This window comes from Peromyscus leucopus, chromosome 16_21 (genome assembly GCF_004664715.2).
Source record: "Peromyscus leucopus breed LL Stock chromosome 16_21, UCI_PerLeu_2.1, whole genome shotgun sequence".
Taxonomy (NCBI): Eukaryota; Metazoa; Chordata; class Mammalia; order Rodentia; family Cricetidae; genus Peromyscus; species Peromyscus leucopus.
Genome location: NC_051084.1, coordinates 10,511,536 through 10,532,689, shown reverse-complemented (window position 1 = coordinate 10,532,689; position 21,154 = coordinate 10,511,536). Strand labels below are relative to the sequence as shown.

At 48.9% G+C, this 21,154-nt stretch overlaps 1 protein-coding gene across 2 annotated transcripts in view; it reads left to right on the top strand.

Moving 5' to 3' along the window:
• Nudt3 (nudix hydrolase 3) overlaps nt 1-21,154 on the top strand; it is a 65,164-nt gene that overhangs the window by 22,132 nt on the left and 21,878 nt on the right. The window contains exons 1-2 of one of the 2 annotated variants that reach the window (XM_028888340.2): nt 14,422-14,511; nt 14,619-14,729. In XM_028888340.2, the coding sequence (XP_028744173.1) occupies nt 14,437-14,511; nt 14,619-14,729 (186 nt within the window). In that variant the 5' untranslated portion in view covers nt 14,422-14,436. Of the gene's footprint in view, nt 1-14,421; nt 14,512-14,618; nt 14,730-21,154 lie in introns of those variants that run through there. The other variant, XM_028888339.2, reaches the window with a different exon arrangement.

Below are 21,154 nucleotides of genomic sequence, written 5' to 3'. Positions count from 1 at the left end.
GCCTCGAGCCCCACCTGGAAGGCTCGTGATGTAATGGGAGAGAGGCTCAGTGGTTAAGAGCATAGGCTGCTCTTGAGGAAGACCTGGTTTTGATTCCTAGCACCTACATGATGGTTCACAGTCACCCATAACTACAGTTCCAGGGATCGGACACCCTCCTTTGGCCTCCTCAGGTCCCAAGCACACACAGTGCACATACATGTACAAAGACACACACAGTGCACATACATGTATGTACAAAGACACACACACAGTGCACATACATGTACAAGGGCACAGACACAGTGCATATACATGTACAAGGGCACACACAGTGCATATACATGTACAAGGGCACACACACAGTGCACATTCATGTACAGAGGCACACACAGTGCACATACATGTACATGTACAGAGGCACACACACAGTGCACATTCATGTACAGAGGCACACACAGTGCACGTACATGTATGTACAAAGACATACACACAGTGCATATACATGTATGTACAAAGGTACACACACAGTGCACATACATGTACAAGGGCACACAAAGATGGCTAAGCAGCTAAGAGCTTGCTGCTCTTGCAGAGAGTCAGGTTCGTTTCCCAGCACCCATGGCTGGGGAGAGGATATACTTTACCACCACCCGTAATTTCAGCTCCAAGGGATTTGATGCCCTCTTCCTGGCCTCTGAGGATGCTTGCAGTCATGTGTATAAACCCGTCCACTACATAGACACACATTCATATGCATTATTAAAAAATAACCACAAATTAAAATGGACAGCAAGGAAACAACTCAGTGGACTTTTATTGGAAACATTAGAAGTGACTTGGGAGTTTTTCTAATACTAAAAAACAAACAGGTGTAGTTACTAGACGAGGCCAGACCTTAGTAAGTTCCTCCAAGTTCAGTTATAGCTGAAACGTGTTCCTCATTCAGATTCAATTCCTTTTTTTTTTTTTTAATTTTTATTATCTGGGAGGTGGTAGCGGTCGCCTTTAATCCCAACACTTGGAGGCAGGAGGATCTCTTGAGTTCAAGGACAGCCAGGGCTACACATAAATCCTGTCTTTAGAAAACCTCCCCCAATTTTATTTTTTTTTTCAAATTTATTGTACCAGGAATGGTGGTACATATCTTTAGTCCCAGCATTTGGGAGGCAGAGGCAGGTGAATCTCTGTGAGGTTGGATCTAGCATGTCTATGTAGCAAATTCCAAGCCAGCTAGAGAGCAGATCTTCAAAAATTTTATTTTTTATGTATTTATGTATGTATGTATGTATTTATTTATTATTTATTGCATGTATGTGTATATATGTGGTATGTGTGCGCCATAGTGCATGCATTCTCTCTTTCTGCTGCTACCCTGTGAACAGCAGCTGTTTGTCTGGTGAAGCTCTGTTCTAGTCAGTTCTGCTGTCTTTCTATTCCATCACAGTGTGGGAGCTGGGATTCCAGAGAGTCAAGGCACCCTACCAGCCTCTCTTCCCTAATTCTGATGTCCAGCTACAGCAGGTTACAGGGTACTGTCCGGAGGTGGGTTGCGCTCTGACAGCGATGTGGGCGCGCCTGTCATTTCTGAAAGCTGTTGGCTGGAGTAGTTTGCACCTGGACATGTACAAATTGTACGTATTCCATTACTAAAAATACACGCTGCTCAGCCCCCCTTAGCTGCACTGAGTGCAGTCTATTTGGGGCCCTTCCCACTGCCAAGACACCCTGACCTCCCACAGCTGCTGAGTGTGCTGCTCACCCCGTGACCAGCGGCTCCCTTCTCTCCATCCTCGCTGGCACGTGAGGTGGTGTGTCTTCGTGCTGCAGGTGCATGGTAAATCTGCCCTTTGTTTCCTTCCTGCTGGCTCTTTGACACTTCAGGCATCTCTTTGGTATAGCTGTCTTCTCTAGTGGAAGTTATTAAAGGCCAGTAGATGATGGAAAGTCAGTAAACAGTTAACTTGGGAAAGGACCCAAGTAGCAGTAGCCCTGGCTGTCCGGGAACTCTCTGTAGACCAGATTGTCCTCCAACTGAGAGGTGCTCCATCACGTCCTGCCAACTGTATACTTTTCTAGTGGTGAGGTGTGTCCTGGAACCCAGTGACCCTTGGTGAATATAGCCCCTCACCTCACAGAAATAACTCTGGAAGGGAAGGCTTGCTTTGTTCATGGTTTCGGAGAGATTTCAGTGGGTCACAGTGAGCAGATTAGGGGCTATTTGTGGTGACAGGAGTTTGTGGTCCTCACACTCCCATGGCCCAAGAAGCAGAGTGCAGAGTCAGAGACAGGTTAGAACTCGGAAGGCCTGCCTTTTATGACTTAAGCTGAAGGCCAGGCCCCAGTTGGACCTAAAGGCTCTCCCAGCCTTCAGTATAGTAACACAAAGCCGGGAACCAAGTGTTGAGAGCGTGAGCTTACGGAGGACGTTTCAGATTCAAACGCCATTTGCCCATGTCCCCCAAATGCTTGTCACAGCCATCTTCTAATGCAAATGAACTTAGTTCCTCCTGAAGTCCCCAGTCTTAAAAGTTCCAAACACTGCTGTGAGGTCCCGCCTCAGTGATAGAGCAGTTGCCTGTTCTGAGCAAGGCTGCTGACTTGATCCCCGAGGGCTGAGAACAAAACAGAGCGCTCAAGTCCAGGGTGTCTCCTGAGGCTCCAGGGAAGATGAGGAAGAATGTTACAGACTTCAGTATACCAGGACACAGAGCAGACATTCCCAGGAGGAGTGGCGCGCGGGGAGAGACTGCACAGCATGACCAACCAGGTCCTCCAGCTCCGCGGGCAGCGTCTGGGGCAGGTGGTGGGCAGTCCACATCCTTGGCTCTGCCATCTACAGCACAGTGGCCTGGACCAGTGTCACTTGCAGCTTCCCTCAGCAGACACCCTCCATTCCTGGCATCTCCAGCACCCGTGACTTAAGTGATAACAACCACAGCTTCACTCGCAACCTACATGGGATCTACTAAGTGGGATCCACCGTGCAGTGTGTTGCTTGGCCTTACTTGTTTTTCATTTGAACCATAGTGTAAGCCTTCATCACCCCATCACGCTTTAATTTTGCCAACCTGCAAGCTAGCACCACATGGATAGTGTCACGTTCTGTCAGCTAAAGATGTAGTTGGGCCCTTGTGAACTGTGGCTGCAGTGTCCTCAGAGCTTACATGACAACATTTTCTAGGCAGCCCCTTTCTGTCAGTGTACCCCTTTGCTGTCTCTGATTGATTGATTGAGACAGGGTCTTTGTATGTTAACCTGAGTTAGAATTCTTTTGCTTCAGCCCCTGAGTGCTAGAATTACGGGTATGTACTATTATGGTCTTTTTTTTTCATTTATTTTTTATTTGCATTGGTATTTTGCCTGCATGTGTGTCTGTGTGAGGATGTCAGATATTGGCGTTACAGACAGTTGTTAGCTGCTATGTGGGTGCTGGGAATAGAACCTAGGTCCTCTGGAAGAACAGTCAGTGCTCTTAACCGCTGAGCCATCTCTCCAGCCGAACTCTCACCTTTTAAACAACTGTAGGCAGAGTTGTTCATCAGGACCACTGGCCAGCTCCCAAATAAACACACAGAGACTTAATATTAATTAATTATAAATGCTCAGGTGATAGCTTAGACTTGTTACTAACTAGCTCTTACAACCCAAATTAGGCTGTATTTCTTACCTAAGTTTTACCATGTGGCTCATGGCTTGTTACCTCATTTTCTCTTTCTTTCTTTCTTTCTTTCTTTCTTTCTTTCTTTCTCTCTCTCTCTCTCTCTCTCTCTCTCTCTCTCTTTCTTTTTTTTTTAAATTTATTATGTATACAGTGTTCTGTCTGAATGTATGCTGCCGGCCAGAAGAGGGCATTAGATCTCACTACAGATGGTTGTGAGCCACCATGTGGTTGCTGGGAATTGAACTCAGGACCTCTGGAAGAGCAGTCAGGGCTCTTAACTGCTGAGCCATCTCTCCAGCCCCATTACCTCATTTTCTACACGTTCTGCTTCCTCTGTGTCTGGCTGGAGACTGCTCAGACTGTGCCCTTCTTCCCAGCATCCTCCTAGTCTGGCTCTCCTGCCCAATCTCTTCCCACCCAGCTATAGGCCAGTCAGCTCTTTATTAACCAGTTAGAGTAGTACATTTTTACAGTGTACAAAGATTGTTCCACAGCAAACAACATGTCCTTTTGTCCCAGTGCAAAATGTGAGGAGGCTTGTTTTACCAAGCGTGTTAAGTCTGTGCTCCCAGACTGTAGTCCACAGCTTCCTGCTTATCTCTTTGCTCCACATTCACATTAAAAGCTAAAAGCAGCAAGCAGTGGCAGAGAGCCGTAGACTGATGTGTACTGTCTAGAATTTCCTCTACTAAACAAATTTGGTTTTTTTTGGGGGGGCAGGGGTGAAGCCCACAAAGGTTTCCTACTGAGATCTGAGCTTGCTTTACCTGGCAGGGGTGCATAAGGGGATGATTTGACCACAGGCGTGGTTACCAGGTGTTTGGAAGGGTCTGCATTTAGCTGTGCGGTGTGCTTTGATCAAGCAAGGGGGAGCTCTTTTGCCCCACCCCTTGGCATTCCTATAAAAAGCCACAGAAGGGGCCGGTGGATTTTGATCCAGGGCCTCCCGAAGCTATCCTGTGTTTCTGTCTGTCTCCTCTCCGCTATCTTTCTATCTACAAATTCCTTATTCCTCTGTCCTCCTCATAGGAACCCTGTAAAAGGTGGGAGCTGGCCTCCCACAGGGTGGGAGAGCATTGAAACAAGATCTCTCGGGCAGCCTCTGCCAGGCTGGCTCCCCACTTCCTATGTAGCTGCACTTCTTGAACTTCTGATCCTCCTGCATCCAAGTGCTGGAGCTGGGATGAGGAGTGTGCTGGGACCAAATTCAGTACTTCACACATGGTGGGCAAACGAAGCCAACTGGGCCATATCATCAGCCCTCCATTGCTTTTTAAATTCAACCTCCTTTTTGGGGATTTGAACAAAACTTAGCTAGATTATTTGTCAAAAAGTTACGTGAGAAGATTGTCAAGCTAGTGGTCTGTCTAGTGGTGTCCTGTCCCCACTGAGACCCGATGAGCATAGTTTTCACTGTCCACACATCTTTTGACATGTAAGTCTTCTTAACTCACAAACGTGAGGGTAATCCTGCTGCTGCAGGATATTTGATCACACGGTGAACCCTAGGTTGTGTCATTTGCTGGAAACACCTGCTTCTAGTTGTGGTGTAGCTCAGCCCTAGCACACGCTTTTAATCCTAGAGCTTTCTGATTGAATATTATAAACAAGATTAAAGTCAACCATAGGTCAAGAGGCGGAGCAAGGAACCAGATGACAGGAAAAAAAAACCATGGAGAGTAAGAGGGAGTAAGGGGGATGGATAGAGAGACACAGAAAGTAGAAGGGAGGGACATTGAGTTTGAGGAGTTTTGTTTGAGGTGATGGAGGAGAGAGCTCTTTTTCTGGGACGTTGGCAGAGGAGGAAGGTCAGAGGGCGCTTTCTCTGGCCCTCCGAGTTGGCGGGCTTTCACCCAGCATCTGGCTCCCGAATTTGTATTGGTTAAATTGAAGAATTGATATTTAGTTAAAAATAACAGCATACAGTAGTCCAGGATTTCTAGCCTGCACGTCCAGCCTCTTCCACTTTGTTCCCACAAACCAGAGGCCTGAGAACCAACATGATGGTGTTTAGTTGCTGCATTGACCTGTCTCCTGGAACCGGTTTTCTGTGTTAGTTGTGTTTGCATTACTCCCGGGTGGAAATGTCATGATGGTTCATGGTCCCATAAGGACTTCAGTCCATGGTGCAGAAATGTGAAGAAATGCCACAAGCAGGGGACCAATGCTGTGCAGTATAGACTCTGGGGGCCGTTCCAGTCAGATCAGACACGGTGGTTTGGGTAGGAATGGCCACCGTAGGCTATCTGTCTGAAGGTGTGCTTTCTTCAGTTGGTGGGACAGCTGGGGAAGGATCAGGAGGCGTGGCCTTGCTGGAATAGGTATGACACTGGGCGTGGCCTCTGAGGTTTAAAAGTCCAGGCCATCCCAGTTAGTATGCTCAGTAGCTCTCTCTCTCTGTCCCTCTGCAGTCGTGAGCCTGAAATTGAATGCTTTCTTGATCATGGTGTCTCTTCACAGCAGTGGCAAAGTAGCCAAGACACCTTAATGCCCAGGAAGCTTTTCACTGTCAGTAAGAATTAGTTGAGTAAATTGTGGAGTCTCCTAGAGTATTCACATGTAGGAAATGGTTGGTGTAAATTGCAACTTGGTTTTAACAACAGCAATTGCCCAAGGTCTCCATTAAGAAGGCTAGGGTTGGCTCAGTGATAGAGTGCTCATCTAGCATGCAGAAGATCTTGGTTTTGGACTCCAATGCTGAAAAACAGAAAACAAAAACAGAAGACTGGTTAAGTAAACTGTGGTATGAATTAATAAAATCCTCAGAGGGCCTGGAGTTCTTGCTGTTCTTCCAGAGTTGCTGGATTCAGTTCCCAGAACCCACATGGCAGCTCATAACTGTTACTCCAGGGGATCTGATGCCTACCACCTTTAATAATTGATTTATTTTTATTTTATGTGAATAGGCATTTTGCCTGCATGTATATTCATGTAGTGCCCACAGAGGCCAGAAGAAGGTTTTAGATCCCCTAGAGTTACAGACTGTTGTGAGCTGCCATGTGAATGCTGGGAATTGAACCAGGGTTTTCTGGAAGAGGTGCTCAGGAGGAGCAGTACCCCTTAATTGCTGAGCCGTGTCTCCCGCTCAGTGGCACCCTTTGCCAGACTCTACTGGCACCAGGTATCCATGCGGCGCGCGCGCGCACACACACACACACACACACACACACACGCAGGCAGAACACTCCCATGATAATCAGTGTAGCTCTGGAACAAGCAGAAGTCATCTCTGCTGGAACAGTCCCTGTCAGGAGCGGCTGAAGGGAAGAAGGTTTGCTCGACCAAGGGCTTGTTGGACAGTTCACTGTGGGGACGCCTGGAGGTAGAGCATGGCAGGCAGCTGGTCACGTTGTCATGTGATGTCATGTCAGGTAAGGTGACTGACAGCTGTGTGCTGCTGCTGGTCAGCTGGCCGCCTCCTTTCCCTCTTAGTTTAGCTGGGAACCCAGCTCGTGGGATGTGCTGCCCATTATCCAAGGTGGGTGTTTCCACCTCGGTAAAACTTCTGGAAATCTTTTCAAGGACACACTTGGGTAATCCCAAGTCTAGTTGGATTGCCCAAGGTTTACCTTCATGGGACATGGGTAGGAAAGAGGTACAAGAATTTGCCAGGAGCTGGGCGTGGTGATGCACACTTTTAGTACCAGTGCTGGGAAGGCAGAGGCAGGTGGATCTCTGTGAGTTTGAAGCCAGTCTGTAAGTTCCATCAGAAGTTCTTGGACAGCCGGAGCTGCACAGTGAATTCTAGGATAGCCAAGGCTGCGTTGTGAGACACAGTCTCAGCACTAAAAACAACAGCACTAAGAAAGGGAGATGGAGCTTGGTCATGGCTGAAAGCTCGGGTGGATGCTCTCATCAGGCTCCACACTTGTGTTGACAATCCTCATTTCAGAGTACGCAAATTACATTTCAGTCTCAACAAACTGTGGTCCTTAAAAATGTAGAACAATACAAATGAATTTGATTGGGGGGCAGGGGGACAAGCTTTCCACATAGTATCTGTTATGTAGCCTTGAAAAAGTATTTGATAGACTGTCTCTGGTATCTAGCTTTGAGCTAGGAACTACAAAGCCATCTTAAACTGCGCTTACTTGTTTTATGGATAATAGTACAGGTAATTCCAAACTGTTGAATAATTTTATGGAGTAAATCAAATAATTAGATTAGTAAAATTTTCAGTGTAATGGAAAGGATAAGTATGAAGCCCAGGGGTGAACCCCGGTCACTAAGTCTGAGTGAGAATGTGTGCACAAGTCATGGCTTCCTTTCTTTCCTGGTACATGTTTGCTGACAGTGAGTGTGTATTAAAGCAGTAACGTCACGCCAGCAGCCGGTATCCCAGTGGCGGTCTGTAAACACCACTTCTCCCTGAAAGGAGCCAGGCGCTCCTTGGAGAAAGCTGGATGCAGATCTGGGCCAGTGACGCCTGCAGTGAGCCTGGCTGTCTTACAGTGACCAAGACCAGACAAGCCAGCCATTCAGAACTAAAGATGTGTGTCAGAAAGATGCAAGGTTTGTGGCCGAGGAGATGTCTCTGTTAAGCATTTTCCATGCAGACATACAAAAACCCAAGTTCAGTCCCCTCTGCCCACCTAAAAAGCCAAGTACACATTTGTCATTGGAGTGCTGAGGAGTCAGAGACAGGAGGGTAGGTGCCAGGAGCTGGCCAGCCAGTAAGCAAGCTCCAGGTCCTGTAGGAAACCTCATCTCAACACACACACACACACACACACACACACACACACACACACACACACACGGTTCAAGGCTTGTGAGAAATGACTGGTAGAATTAAGTGTTGGTAGGTATAGGGTGACATGTTCCATCTTAGCCGTTTAGTCAGAATTTTTACAGCAAAGCAGTCTTTTCTGGGTAAAGGATATACACATTAGCCAGGCGGCGATGGCAGACACCTTTGATCCCAGCATTTGGGAGGCAAAGTAGGCAAATCTCTGAGTTCAAGGCCACCCTGGTCTACAGAGTGAGTTTCAGGATAGCCAGGGCTACACAGAGAAACCCTGTCTCAAAGAAATAAAAAATAATAATGGGTTGGAGAGATGGCTCCGTGGTTAAAAGCACTTGTTGCTCTTTCAGAGGACCCCAAGCTCAGGTCCCAGCACCTACATGGGGACCACAACCATCTGTAATCCTACTTCCAAGGGATCCAGTGCTCTTTCCTGACCTCTGCAGGCACTGGGTGTGCACGTGATACACCTACAGACTTGCAGGCAAACACTCATATAAGTAAAAACATACATACGTTTAAAAATCTTTAATAAATGGTTAAATAAATAAATCATTTAATAAATGAACAACTGCATTTGATTGGTGCACATGAAATTTAAAAATCTGTTAGTTAATAATTGCATAACAGGCATGGTGGAACATGTCTATAATCCCAGAGCTTCGGAGGTAGAGGCAGGGGAAAACCAAGAGTTCTTGCTCATCTTCAGCTATAGCAATTTGGAGGCTAGCCTGGGTTGTGTAAAACCATGTCTCAAACTAGCTAACTATTGACTTATTTTTCTCGAGGCAGGGTTTCACTGTGTATCCCTGACTGTCCTGGAACTCTCTCTGTAGACCAGGCTGGCCTCGAACTCAGAGATTCACCTGCCCCTGCCTCCTGAATGCTGGGATTAAAGGTGTGGGCTGCCGCCACACAGCACTAGCTAACTAAATAAAATGATTGGCAACAACAAAACTGCAGTGGTTACTTAAGCATCATCAGTATTTTGCAAATTAGTGAATAAGTGTGGCAGCTTTCTTGCCTTTCCTGTGTTAGGGAACTGAAGCTGATTTCCGCTAACTAGGATTTAGATAGAGAGGGACACAGGGCTACTCAGTGCTGCTTGCGCCCTGTGGAAATCCTGATAATGACCCGCTCTGCAAACAGGCATTGTAACTAACATTTGTGTTCCCATCCCAGAAATCTGAGCGTGGTCCTGTTCTTAGCTCGTAAGGAACTGTCCGCTTTGCTATGTGCATGAATGACATTATGAGTATTGTGCTAACTCGTCAATTAGAGAAGGAAAACCAAAGTATTCGGTAATAAGAGTCTATTAATGTCTGGAGTTTGCTTTGAATACTCACAAGTGGGGGCTGTAGGCAAGTTAAATGAGATTGGCAAAGCCTTAATGATTATTGAAGCTGGGTGGAAGTTACTTGGGAATCATTGTATTTTTCTATACTTTTAAATATATTTGAAATTTTTTTGTAAATTAAAAATTACAAATGGGGGCTGAAGAGATGGCTTAGTGGTTAATAGCACTGGATGTTCTTTCAGAGGAGCCAGGTTCAATACTCACATGGCAGCTCACACCTGTCTGTAACTCTAGTTCTAGGGGATCTGACACCCTCACACCAGTGCACATAAAAAATAAAATATATTTAAAAAAAAAAAAACTACATATACACGCATGCACGCCAAAAAAAAAAAAAAAAAAAATTACAAGTGGTTTAGAAGCCAGGCAGTGGTGGCGCACACCTTTAATCCTAGCACTCGGGAGGCAGAGGCAGGCAGATCTCTGTGAGTTTGAGGCCAGCCTGGGCTACAGAGTGAGTTCCAGGACAGGCTCCAAAACTACACAGAGAAACCCTGTCTCAAAACAAACAAACCAAAAAAAACCTGAAAAGGTCTGGAGGGATGAACATTTTTCTTTTCATTTGTGGGACTGATGTGTTAGTAGCAGTCTGGTGACACAAGGCTATGTCCTGTCCTGTTGTGTAAAGAGGACAGCACCACGCCTGTGGTTTAATTTTCACATCTTAAGGTAGGTTGAAGCATGAACAGTTGATTGATGCTTGCCTTTGTTTCCAGTGAACTTGTCTTTCTGAGAACATAGAGAAAATGGCCGGGCACAATCGGCCAGGCACAGCAGGGCTTTTCCAGTGCATCTTACAGCTCCGCCCTGAGGGGATACCCTGTTGTGGAGGTCAGGAATGCTGCTGCTTATTTGTTTCAGTGATGTTGAAAAACCAGAGTATCCAAGATATTTAATTCTCCCAGCAGACATTGCTTAGAAAATTGAGCTTAGAGTTCTTCTTGGCCTGCTAGGTCATCCCTAGTGCTTTTTCCAAATTCCCCAGGCCATGGAGTCAGCCATTGTGTCCTTTACACCCATACATACTCTGGGTGGGCTCATGCTGAAGAATGATTCTCCATGTTGTTTCTAAAACGCACTGTTGCTCCCAGGGTGGAAGTGGTAGCAGTTACTGGTGACTACCCAGCACGGCGGTCCTCGGGAAGAGGCACAGTGTTGCTCTGCCCTACCAGACAGCCCTGCCGTCTGCAGGGTGTTTTAAGCTCCTCTAGACTGAAAAATAACTTTAGAATTTTAAAGTAGATATTTTTGAAGGAAAAATAGCATTAAAATCCTAGGAATTGCCTTGTGATCATTGATTGATTGACTTCCAACAATTTATTTTACTTCCTTTTCAGCTTTAAGCATCTCATAACATTGTATGGGGTCATTAATTATGCAGAGGTGTGGCAGCTGCTCTTTAAAACATTCTTTAGTGCTGGAGAGATGGCTCAGTGGTTAGATTGTTGCCTGCTCTTCCAGAGGAAGAGGACCCTGGGTCCATTCCCAGCGCCTACTTGGCAGCTCTTAACTGTCTGGAACTCGAGTCCTAGGTGATCAGATGCACTCTTCTGGCTTCCATGGGCACCAGGCAGGCACATGGTGCACTAACACACACATGAAGTAAAATTTTATTTCTATTTTGTACTTTTGAGGGCCTTTAATCACAGCTTTCAGAAGGCAAGGCAGGCGGATCTCCATGAGTTCAAGGCCAGGCTGGTCTACAGAGCTCCTGGATAGCCACAGTGGTTACACAGAGAGACCTTGTCTCAAGAAACTTTAAAAAAAAAAAAAAAAAGGGAAGAATTTGGTGGATCTTGTTACGTCTGAAATTACAGAGATCTCCTCTTGTTTTTTTCTCAGTGCATCATGGTTTTAGCAATTATATTTAGGTTACTATTCCATTTCGAGTTAGTGTTTGTAAGTTAATTTAAGGGAGGAGTGCAATGAGGACTTCTGTTTTTAATGATGAATTTCATGGCCTGTCCATGTTACCTTTTTTTTAAAAAAAAAACCACATATAAAGGATATGATTGGAGTGCAAACTGTTCCTCACCGGGCTGTGTTTGACCCTTGACCTAGCTGGTGGGACTGTTGTGGAAGGTTGTGGAACCTTTTGGACCTGGGTCGAACTGGCAGGTACTGGGCTCAGTTTGTCTCTGCTTCCTGGCCCGCAGAGATGTGAACTGGTGCCTTTTGTTTGCACTGGTGTGGGACCACCCAGCAGCCACAGCTGCCCTGCCCTGATGAACTTGCCTCTTCAGCTGTAAGCAGGAGGAAAACAAGCCCCACTTTGCTTGTTGAGTATTTGGCCATGACGACAAGGAGAGCAGTCTGCACACAGCTGAAACTAGCAGGATCCTATAGTGTTTTCCTCACCAGAGGAATACATCCTATTACTCAAGTCAGAACTTCCGTTTTTCAGATAGTGCTGTGTAAGTACATGATGTTAGTATGGACTCTTCCTCGGTGCTGCATGTGAACTTGTGGACACCTTCCCAATTCCTGGACTCCTCGTTGTCTGCACATGACAGATTCTGTAGATGAATGTCAGGAGACTCTCTCATGACAGGGAAAGGGGAATTCAAGGATGAGTTTCCAGGAGCCCCCAGGAGGAAAGGAAGCAGCTGGAAGGTCAGTACCCAGAAGGCCTTGTGACATCTGTGAGGGCCAGAAAGGCAGAAGCACATTGCAGCGACAAGGATGGCTGCTGGGTGGGGAGGCATGTAGAGCAGGACGAGGCTCAGTCGTCACCAGAGCCTGAGGTGTGAGGAACAGTTGGTGTTACTTTAGCTTTGGAAATAATGGCAGTTCATCTGCACCTTCACCTGGGAGTTCCAGAGAGTGCATGGTGGAGGAACTGGAACAATTAACATTTTGATTTCAGCCATCATCAGAATGCTGGTTAAGTCAGAATTAGTAAAACTGCAATCCTTAAAGGTTTATTTGTATTTGTTTTTAAAAACTGCTGTGTATGTATGTGTGGGTGTGTACACATGAGTGTGTTCCCTGCTGAGTGAGCAGAAGGAAGGTGTTGGATTCCCTGAGATAGGTGGTTATGAGCTCCCCAGTGTGAGTGCTGGCAACCAAGCTGAGTCCTCTGAGAACAGCAAGCTCACTTAGGTGCTGGGCCGTCTGTCCAGCCATGTCTTCCCATTCTTTTTCTTTCCCAGACAGGGTCTCTCCAGAGCCCTAGCTGTCTTGGAACTCACTGTGTCATCTTCCTGTCGTCGTCGTCGTCGTCCTCCTCCTCCTCCTCTTTTCCCTCCCTCCCCCCCTCCCTCCCTCCTTCCTTCCCTCCTTCCTTCCTTCCTTTCTTTGGTTTTTTGAGACAGGGTTTCTTCTCTGTAGGCTTGGCTGTCCTGGAACTCGCCCTGTGTGGTGATATGTTGTGTACCCTAATAAAATTTGCTCAAAGATCAAAGAGACAAAGGGAGAAGCCACTGCCACGCCTCACCTCGACAACTCCACAGATCCTCTGACTGAACGCCTCTGAATCTTCAGCCAAAAGTTCTTCAGCCAAAAAGCCTTCTAGTTCCTGTCTCCTTTCTCTGCCCAGCCGTATCACTTCCTTCCTAGTGCTGGGATTACTGGCATGTGTGCTTCCCAGATACTGGGATTAAAGGTGTATGACTCCCAAGTAAGGTGTGTGCCACCACTGCCTGGCTGTTTCTCTCCTAGACTGAATCAATCTCATATAGTCCAGGGTGGCTTTGAACTCACAGTCCCGAGTGCTAGGATTAAGGGTGTGTGTGCCACCACTGCCTGCCCTCTATATTTTATCGAGTGGCTTCTCCTGTTCTCTGATCTTCAGGCAATTTTTATTAGGGTACATAATATACCACAGCCCCATAGACCAGGCTGGCCTCGGACTTGCAGAGATCCAACTGCCTCTGCCTCCTGAGTGCTGGGATTAATTGCGTCAGCCACCCAGAACTTAGAATGCATTAAAAAAGAATGGCTCAGTGGTTAAGAGCACTGGCTGTTCTTTCTTCCAGAGGTCCTGAGTTCAATTCCTAGCAACCATCTCTAGTGGGATCTGATGCCCTCTTCTGGCATGCAGGCATATATGCAGACAGAGCACCCATACCTTAAAAAAAAAAAAAAAAGAATATAAATAAAATTTTTAAAAAAGAATATAAAAGAACTCCAGGGCTGGAGAGATAACTCAGCAGTTAAGATTGTTGGCTGCTCTTCCAGAGTGCCCTGGTTCATTTCCCAGCACCACACGGCAGCTCACAGCTGTTTGTAAATACAGCTGTAAGGGATCCACCGTCCTCTTCTGGCCTCTGTACAAGGTGCACAGCCATACTCTGCACGAGATGATCACATGACATGATAACATTTAAAGATAATAGATCACTGGAGCTCCCTCATCAGCTGTCGTTCCGTCGAGTCAGAGGAAGGATTGCTGCTCCAGAGCCGGGAGCGAGCTCAGCCCTTGGAGTGTGCTGCGGGCTCGGGACGGCGCTGTGGCCTGTGGTGCGTCCACGTCCACGGTCGTCGTCGTCGTCGTCGTCGTCGTCGTCCTCCTCCTCCTCCTCCTCCTCCTCCTCCTCGGCGTTTCCAGGCTGTCAGTTGCTCCTGTTTACTTATCACCTCATCGGCGATGTGTTCTGGGGGCTTCCGAACCAGGAGAGGGGGGAGGAGCAGGAGACAGGCGGCTGAGTGTGAAGGAAGGTACAGCCCACAGCCCGCGGTGGTTCCCAGCAGATGCCCTTGGCCTGTCCTGGGCAGAGTGCCTGCTGTTCCCAACACAAGACACTGCCTCGTAAAAGTTATTTGGAGGTGTAAACAGGAGCTGGTTCTTAGTTACTGTGGCATTTGTTTTATCTGGACTGATTTGTGAGTGTTTTCTTGACTGTTTTAATCCTCCCTGTGACCTCTGACTCCAGGTGCTGCTCGTGAGCAGTAGCCGCCATCCAGACCGATGGATTGTCCCTGGAGGAGGCATGGAGCCCGAGGAGGAGCCCAGTGTGGCAGCGGTCCGGGAAGTCTGTGAGGAGGTAAGTGGTGAGGGCCTGTCCTGAGGTACCCACTGAGTGGTGTGCTCGTGAGCACAGAGATGGCATTCGGGGTCACCACATCCTCACTCCGCCGTGCTGTGCCGTGGCAGAGGGGTCAATGTGCTCTGCAGGGGGAAGGCTGTCAGCCGTGACTGTGGAGTGATATCTGCCAGGGCTGTGTGACCTCTTGGGGCGCTCTTCCAGCGTCATCTCTGGTACTTGTCATAGATCAAATATCAGTGCAAACAGGAGCCAGCTGGTCAGTGTAGCTCATTCTGTTACCCACAGGAGGACGAGGCCCTGGCTGCTGTGCCTGCCTGTCACCATGGCTAGTGAGCTGGTGCTGGGGGATGGTCCAGCTTGAGAGGTGATCGGCTTTTAGTCACAGTGTGTGCAGCATACACGGGCTTGAGCACTCCCCTCACCTTCCTAAATATGATGAGATGGACAAAATCCAGATGTGAGTCCTGAACTCCCTCAGTTTGAGAACTTAGACCTAGGAGGGCTGGGTGTGGCTCAGTGGGAGAGTGCTTTCCTAGTACGTGGGAGACCCAGTTCAGTCCCCAGCCGTCCTTCCCTCTCCAGACAAGCTCACAGTCTAGTTGGGGGGGGGGGAGCGAGCCAAGAGGAGGGAGCTGGTGTTTCTCCACAGCCTGTGGTGGCAACACCATGCCCAGCTCTTCATGTGTCACCTCACTTAGGACCTGGGACGATGCAGTGTGTGAGTTCTCATGACCCGTGTACTTCCTTGCCACACACAGTATTCTTTACTTCTATTTGCTTGTTCTAGAGGGAGTTAAGCCTGATTTTATGGGCATATAAAGTATCACTCGGGACATAACAGACCTGGAAATACAGCTCAGTGGTTAAGTGCCTGCCTAGCACATGCAAGGATCGACTCCTGATACTACCTAAACCAAGCAAAAGAGTGTCGGCTGGGGACGTGGCTCAGCTTGCAGAGTGGCTCCTTTGTAGGCCTAAAGCCCTGAGTTCAGCCCAGCACTGTACAAACTGGGATCCTGGTCCGTGCCTATAATCCTAGCACTAACAAGGTACAGGCAGGAGAATCAGAAGTTCAAGGCCCTCTTCAGCAGCATAGTGAATCTGGTAGGAGGCAGCCTGAGCTACATGAGCCCATGTCAAGCAACAGCAGAAACCTGCCTGGCATTCCTATTGGTTGAGCTCTTGCTGAAGCCATGTGAGTTTACTCTTCTTCTTCCTCCTCCTCCTCCTCCTTTTTTGGTTTTTGTTTGTTTGTTTTTGAGACAGGGTTCCTCTCTGTAGTTTGGGAGCCTGTCCTGGATCTCGCTCTATAGACCAGGCTGGCCTTGAACTCACAGAGATCCGCCTGCCTCTGCCTCCTGAGTGCTGGGATTAAAGGTGTGCACCACCATCACCTGGCTGCCATCTGAGGTTTTTTTTTTTTATTTTTTAATTTATTTATATTTTATGTATGAGTGTTCTGCATGTATACCTGCACGCCAGAAGCGGGCATCAGATTCCACGATAGATGGTTGTGAGCCACCATGTGGGTGCTGGAATTGAACTCAGGGCCTCTGAAGAGCAGCCAGTGCTCCTAACCTCTGAGCCACCTCTCTGCCCTGAGTTTTCTTACCCAGAGCACTCTTTCTCCACTTGAGGCTCCGTCACTCTTGTCCTGCCTGTCTCTCTGCACACCTGGGCTGCTAAGGTGACAGCTGGACTGGGACTCCTGCGGCAGCGGTGGCCCGGCCTCCGAGTCTGCCCTTCTTTCCCACTGCTCTCGCTTGGGCCTTTGCCTTGCCTTGTCCCCTCGTGGTGGCAGCTTGGCCATCACTGTTCCGTCCTCACACCCTTCTAACGCGGGGTCTCTCTCTGGAGGGAAGGGTGCCCCCTGAGCCCCAGCAGACCGTTTGGTGTTGCAGAGACGTTTCTCACATCATGCTCAAACCAGCTTCTGCCCGAGGTTGACTGCTCAAGGCTAGAGAGCTTTCCCCTGCTGTGACTCGGCTCTGAGAACAATAAATGAAGACTGAGAATCTCTGATTTTAGTCAGTTAGACAGAAGCACCACACAGGCGTCATGTGACCAACCTCTGTTATAGATGTGGCCATAGAGGATGCAGTGTGTAAGCATGTGGGCCTATGCGTCAACAAGGCAGTACCCATAAACACAGGATTGGGTCGTAGTCCCTGCTGCTAAGAGTGTGGTTAGGAGACTAGCACCTCAGCACTGGCCAGCATCGCTTAGAAACGGGAAGTCCCAGCCCAGCCCAGCCCTGTTGTGCAGACTGATGTGCACAGGGTCTGTGACTGCAGCCCCCCTTTGTTGATGGGTGTGGAGTGGTGGTCCAAGCTCTCTGACAGGGCAGGAAAGGGCTCTGGCAGGGCTTGGCTCCGGGTAGGCCAGCTCCACATCCATTCCAGTCCCCTCACTGCATAAGGAACCAGAAGGCCAGAGAATGCTTTTTCCAGACTCTTAGAGTAGATGCAGCTCAGTTTCCTTTGGGAAACAGGTTCTAGTATAAAGCCTTGCATAGACTGTCTTATTCATGGGCCAGAAGCCAGGGGGCAGAGAAGGGAGCTGGCCTGTTTGGGTGGCGTGTGCTTTGGGAAAGGAGACAGAGTTGTGCAGTTGGCAGCCACCGTGTCCGTTTCCTGAGCTGGCTGGTTTCTTTGGCTTTTATTTTATCTGGGCCCATCCTAGAGGCAGCAGCCCCCTTGGCAGTCCAGCTGTAAAGTGTGTTTTAGGGAATTGCTTCTGGAACCTTGGCCTGCGGGTCTGTTTCTTTATATGTCCCAGTGATTCTGAGAGCTGTTCTTATCCCTTAGTAAATCCTTCTCTTAACCTAATCTGCTGGCGTCTGCTCTGAGCAGGTCCAGAGTCCTGTGAGTAAAGATCACTGTAGTTGTGTGGGCTACCTTTCCCTGCTGGGCCCTGCTGTCCTGCAGGGGAGTGAGATGTGGGGCCGAGTGTCTTCCTCTAGCTGAGGGGATACATCAGCTCCTGAGAGAGCCATTGTGTGTGAGAATCAGATGGGCTTGAGTCCATGGCTTGTGGAAATAGGACAGAATTCACTGCAGATCTGCACCTCCTTTAAGCTCTTTACCAACTGAATGTCGTCTGGCTATTCAGCAAGAAAGCGGCATGCCTTTCTGTCTTGAACAAGCCCTGAGCCGCCTGCCAGAAATACAGAAATATATACAACATGTTTGAGTTTTGCCCTTAGTGACTATAATCTGAAAATTTGAAGATCTGAGAGAATATTTAGTATGACATGCTGTGGACCTTCCTCTTGGGCGAGGTCTGGCTGGCTTTAGACCTCCCGTCCATTTGTGAATGTCGCATGTCGGAAGGGCACTGTCTGAGTGGGAGTGTCACGGTCCTTTCTCTGACTTCCCCCTGAGGGAAATGTTAGAGGAGGGGTAGGAACATGGAGAACAGCTTTGATTTTGCTCTGGAGCAGAAAGAGGGTCGCATATCTTACCGGATCTGAGGTCTTGGGATGTTCAGTGTGCAGGCAGGTCTTGAGGGGCAGGATGACTTTGTACTTTGCCTTCCTAGGCCTGGGGCTCTCAGAAACTTTGCCTGCTTATTTCAAGAGGGTGGGGCTGTGGACCAGTTAAGAATGTCTATGCTGCAGAAGTCCGGTCTAAGTCTAGTTGGCTTCTGTCATTTTCATGGTGCCTAAGGCACAGTGACGTTTGAGTTGTCATCATGCAGTTAGGGACTCGGGCAGGATGATGAAGACCTGAAATAAGGGTGATGGTGAGAGGGGGAGATGCCCGAGACTGTGTACGTCTGCTGCTTGGCTTGGGCCTTCAGTGGGTTGATAGTTCTGTCCTAGAAAGCACGTGTGCTTTGCTCTCTGGCTCTGGAAAGCTCCTCTTTTTGTTGTATGGCTGGATTTTTCCCTTCCCTTCCCATCCCACCATGTGAATGTATATATAGGCTCAGCCATACTTCTTATCTGTGTGGGAGTCCCGGGAACTGGGGAGGATTGAGCTCAGGTCCTGAAGCATGTCAGCAGGCGCCTTTCCCTCTGTGTTTTTGAGAGTCACACCACACCGGAGTTGTCTCTAGTCACACCACACCGGAGCTGTCTCTAGTCACACCACACCGGAGTTGTCTCTAGTCACACCACACCGGGGCTGTCTCTAGTCACACCACACCGGAGTTGTCTCTAGTCACACCACAACGGAGTTGTCTCTAGTCACACCACACCGGAGTTGTCTCTAGTCACACCACACCGGGGCTGTCTCTAGTCACACCACACCGGAGTTGTCTCTAGTCACACCACACCGGGGCTGTCTCTAGTCACACCACACCGGGGTTGTCTCTAGTCACACCACACCGGAGTTGTCTCTAGTCACACCACAACGGAGTTGTCTCTAGTCACACCACACCGGAGTTGTCTCTAGTCACACCACACCGGGGCTGTCTCTAGTCACACCACACCGGAGTTGTCTCTAGTCACACCACACCGGGGCTGTCTCTAGTCACACCACACCGGGGCTGTCTCTAGTCACACCACACCGGAGTTGTCTCTAGTCACACCACAACGGAGTTGTCTCTAGTCACACCACACCGGAGTTGTCTCTAGTCACACCACACCGGGGCTGTCTCTAGTCACACCACACCGGAGTTGTCTCTAGTCACACCACACCGGGCTGTCTCTAGTCACACCACACCGGGGTTGTCTCTAGTCACACCACACCGGAGTTGTCTCTAGTCACACCACACCGGGGTTGTCTCTAGTCACACCACACCGGGGTTGTCTCTAGTCACATGGGCGCAGACCAAACACAGCGAAGCAGGTGGTGTTGGCAGGAGTGCGGAGAGGAGTCAGGGCGGATGCAGGACCCTCTTCCTCTCAATGCTTACTCCTGGGAACTCCATACCAGCCTTTCGGAGGAAGGGGAGAACGAAGTAGGTATAAGATGCTTGAAAATGGAAATGAAAACTTCAGGGCCTGTCACTGAAGGACATTCCTGAGTTAGCGTTTCATCTGCTGCCAGTCATCTGTTTTGAAATGAGGCCATCTGCCATCATAACTCGACAGTCCTGCGTATGCTTCTGCAGACAAAGAAGTTATCACACCCCACACTGTATTCCAGAATTATTGAGAGGATTAAAAAGTGTCTAAGGGAGACGCAGGTAGGCCTGTGGCAGCGGCCCGCGGAGGTAGATGGGTCCAGCGGCAGCAGCCGACAGGGACATTTAGGCCCGGCAGTAGCCGCCGAGACATTCAGGCCCAGCGGCGGCCCACAGAGGTGGACAGGCCCTGTGGCAGAGATAAGCAGATAGAGGTGGACGGGCCGGCGGCGGCGGCTGACAGAGAGAGACATTCAGGCCCAGCGGCGGCGGCGGCCCACAGAAGTAGACAGGCCACTGGGCGGAAACGGGCGGACGCAGGTGGGTCCGCGGCGGCGACTCGCGAAGGTGGAAGGGCCCGGTGGCAGCGGCCAACAGGGACATACAGGCCCAGCGGCAACCGGCAGAGACATACACGCCTGGTGGCAGTTCGCAGAGGTGGATGGGCCCGGCAGCAGTGACGGGCAGGGGTAGGTAGGCCCGCGGTGGCAGCCGGCAGAGACATACAGGCCCGTTGGTCGCCCGCAGAGGCAGACAGACCCAGCGGCAGCTGACAGGGACATACAGGCCCTGCGGCAGAGACAAGTGGACCCAGGTGGGCCTGTGGCGGTGGGCCACAGGGGTGGACAGGCCCGGGGACAGAGAGGGGCAGACGCAGCTTGGAACTGGGACGCCCCTAGCCCCAACACCTGGGGAAGAGGTTATCTCCGTGGGTCAGAACCAGGGCGAGTCTGGGCACTCCGTTTGGGGACAACCCAGGGCCCAACTGCTGATCCTGTGAAACCCAACAACTTGGAGGTGTTGGTGAAACTACCCTGCTCAGCTGAAACCCATCTGGGAGAGGATTCAAATGCCTACAGTTTGAAGTCTGAGGAAACAAGATCACCTGAGGAGTTGACAAATGAACAAAACGTGACCTGGGAACACAGAAGAAGGCGCTACAGCCACTAAACCAGATCACCAGAATCATAAGTATATAATTCACCGACTGAAATCAGCTGTCCCTGAAGAAACAGCCCAATAGCACCAATTTAACCAAGAACCCCTACTAAACCAAGACTAAAAATTAGAACAAGAGAGGCACTCTCAGACACAGACACCACCTGCACCGCACAGAGGAAAAGATGAGTAGACGCCAGTGCAAAAATACAGGCAACAACATAAAGACCTATATGGCAACATCAGAACCTAGTGATTCTACACCTGCAAGACCTAAACATACCATGACAGAAGAAACAGAAGAGATCAACCCTAAAAATGACTTTAAGAAGATGATAGAGGCCCTTAAAGAAGAAATAAAACATTCCCTCAATGAGGAAATAAAAACTTTCCTTAAAGAGGAAATGAAAAAC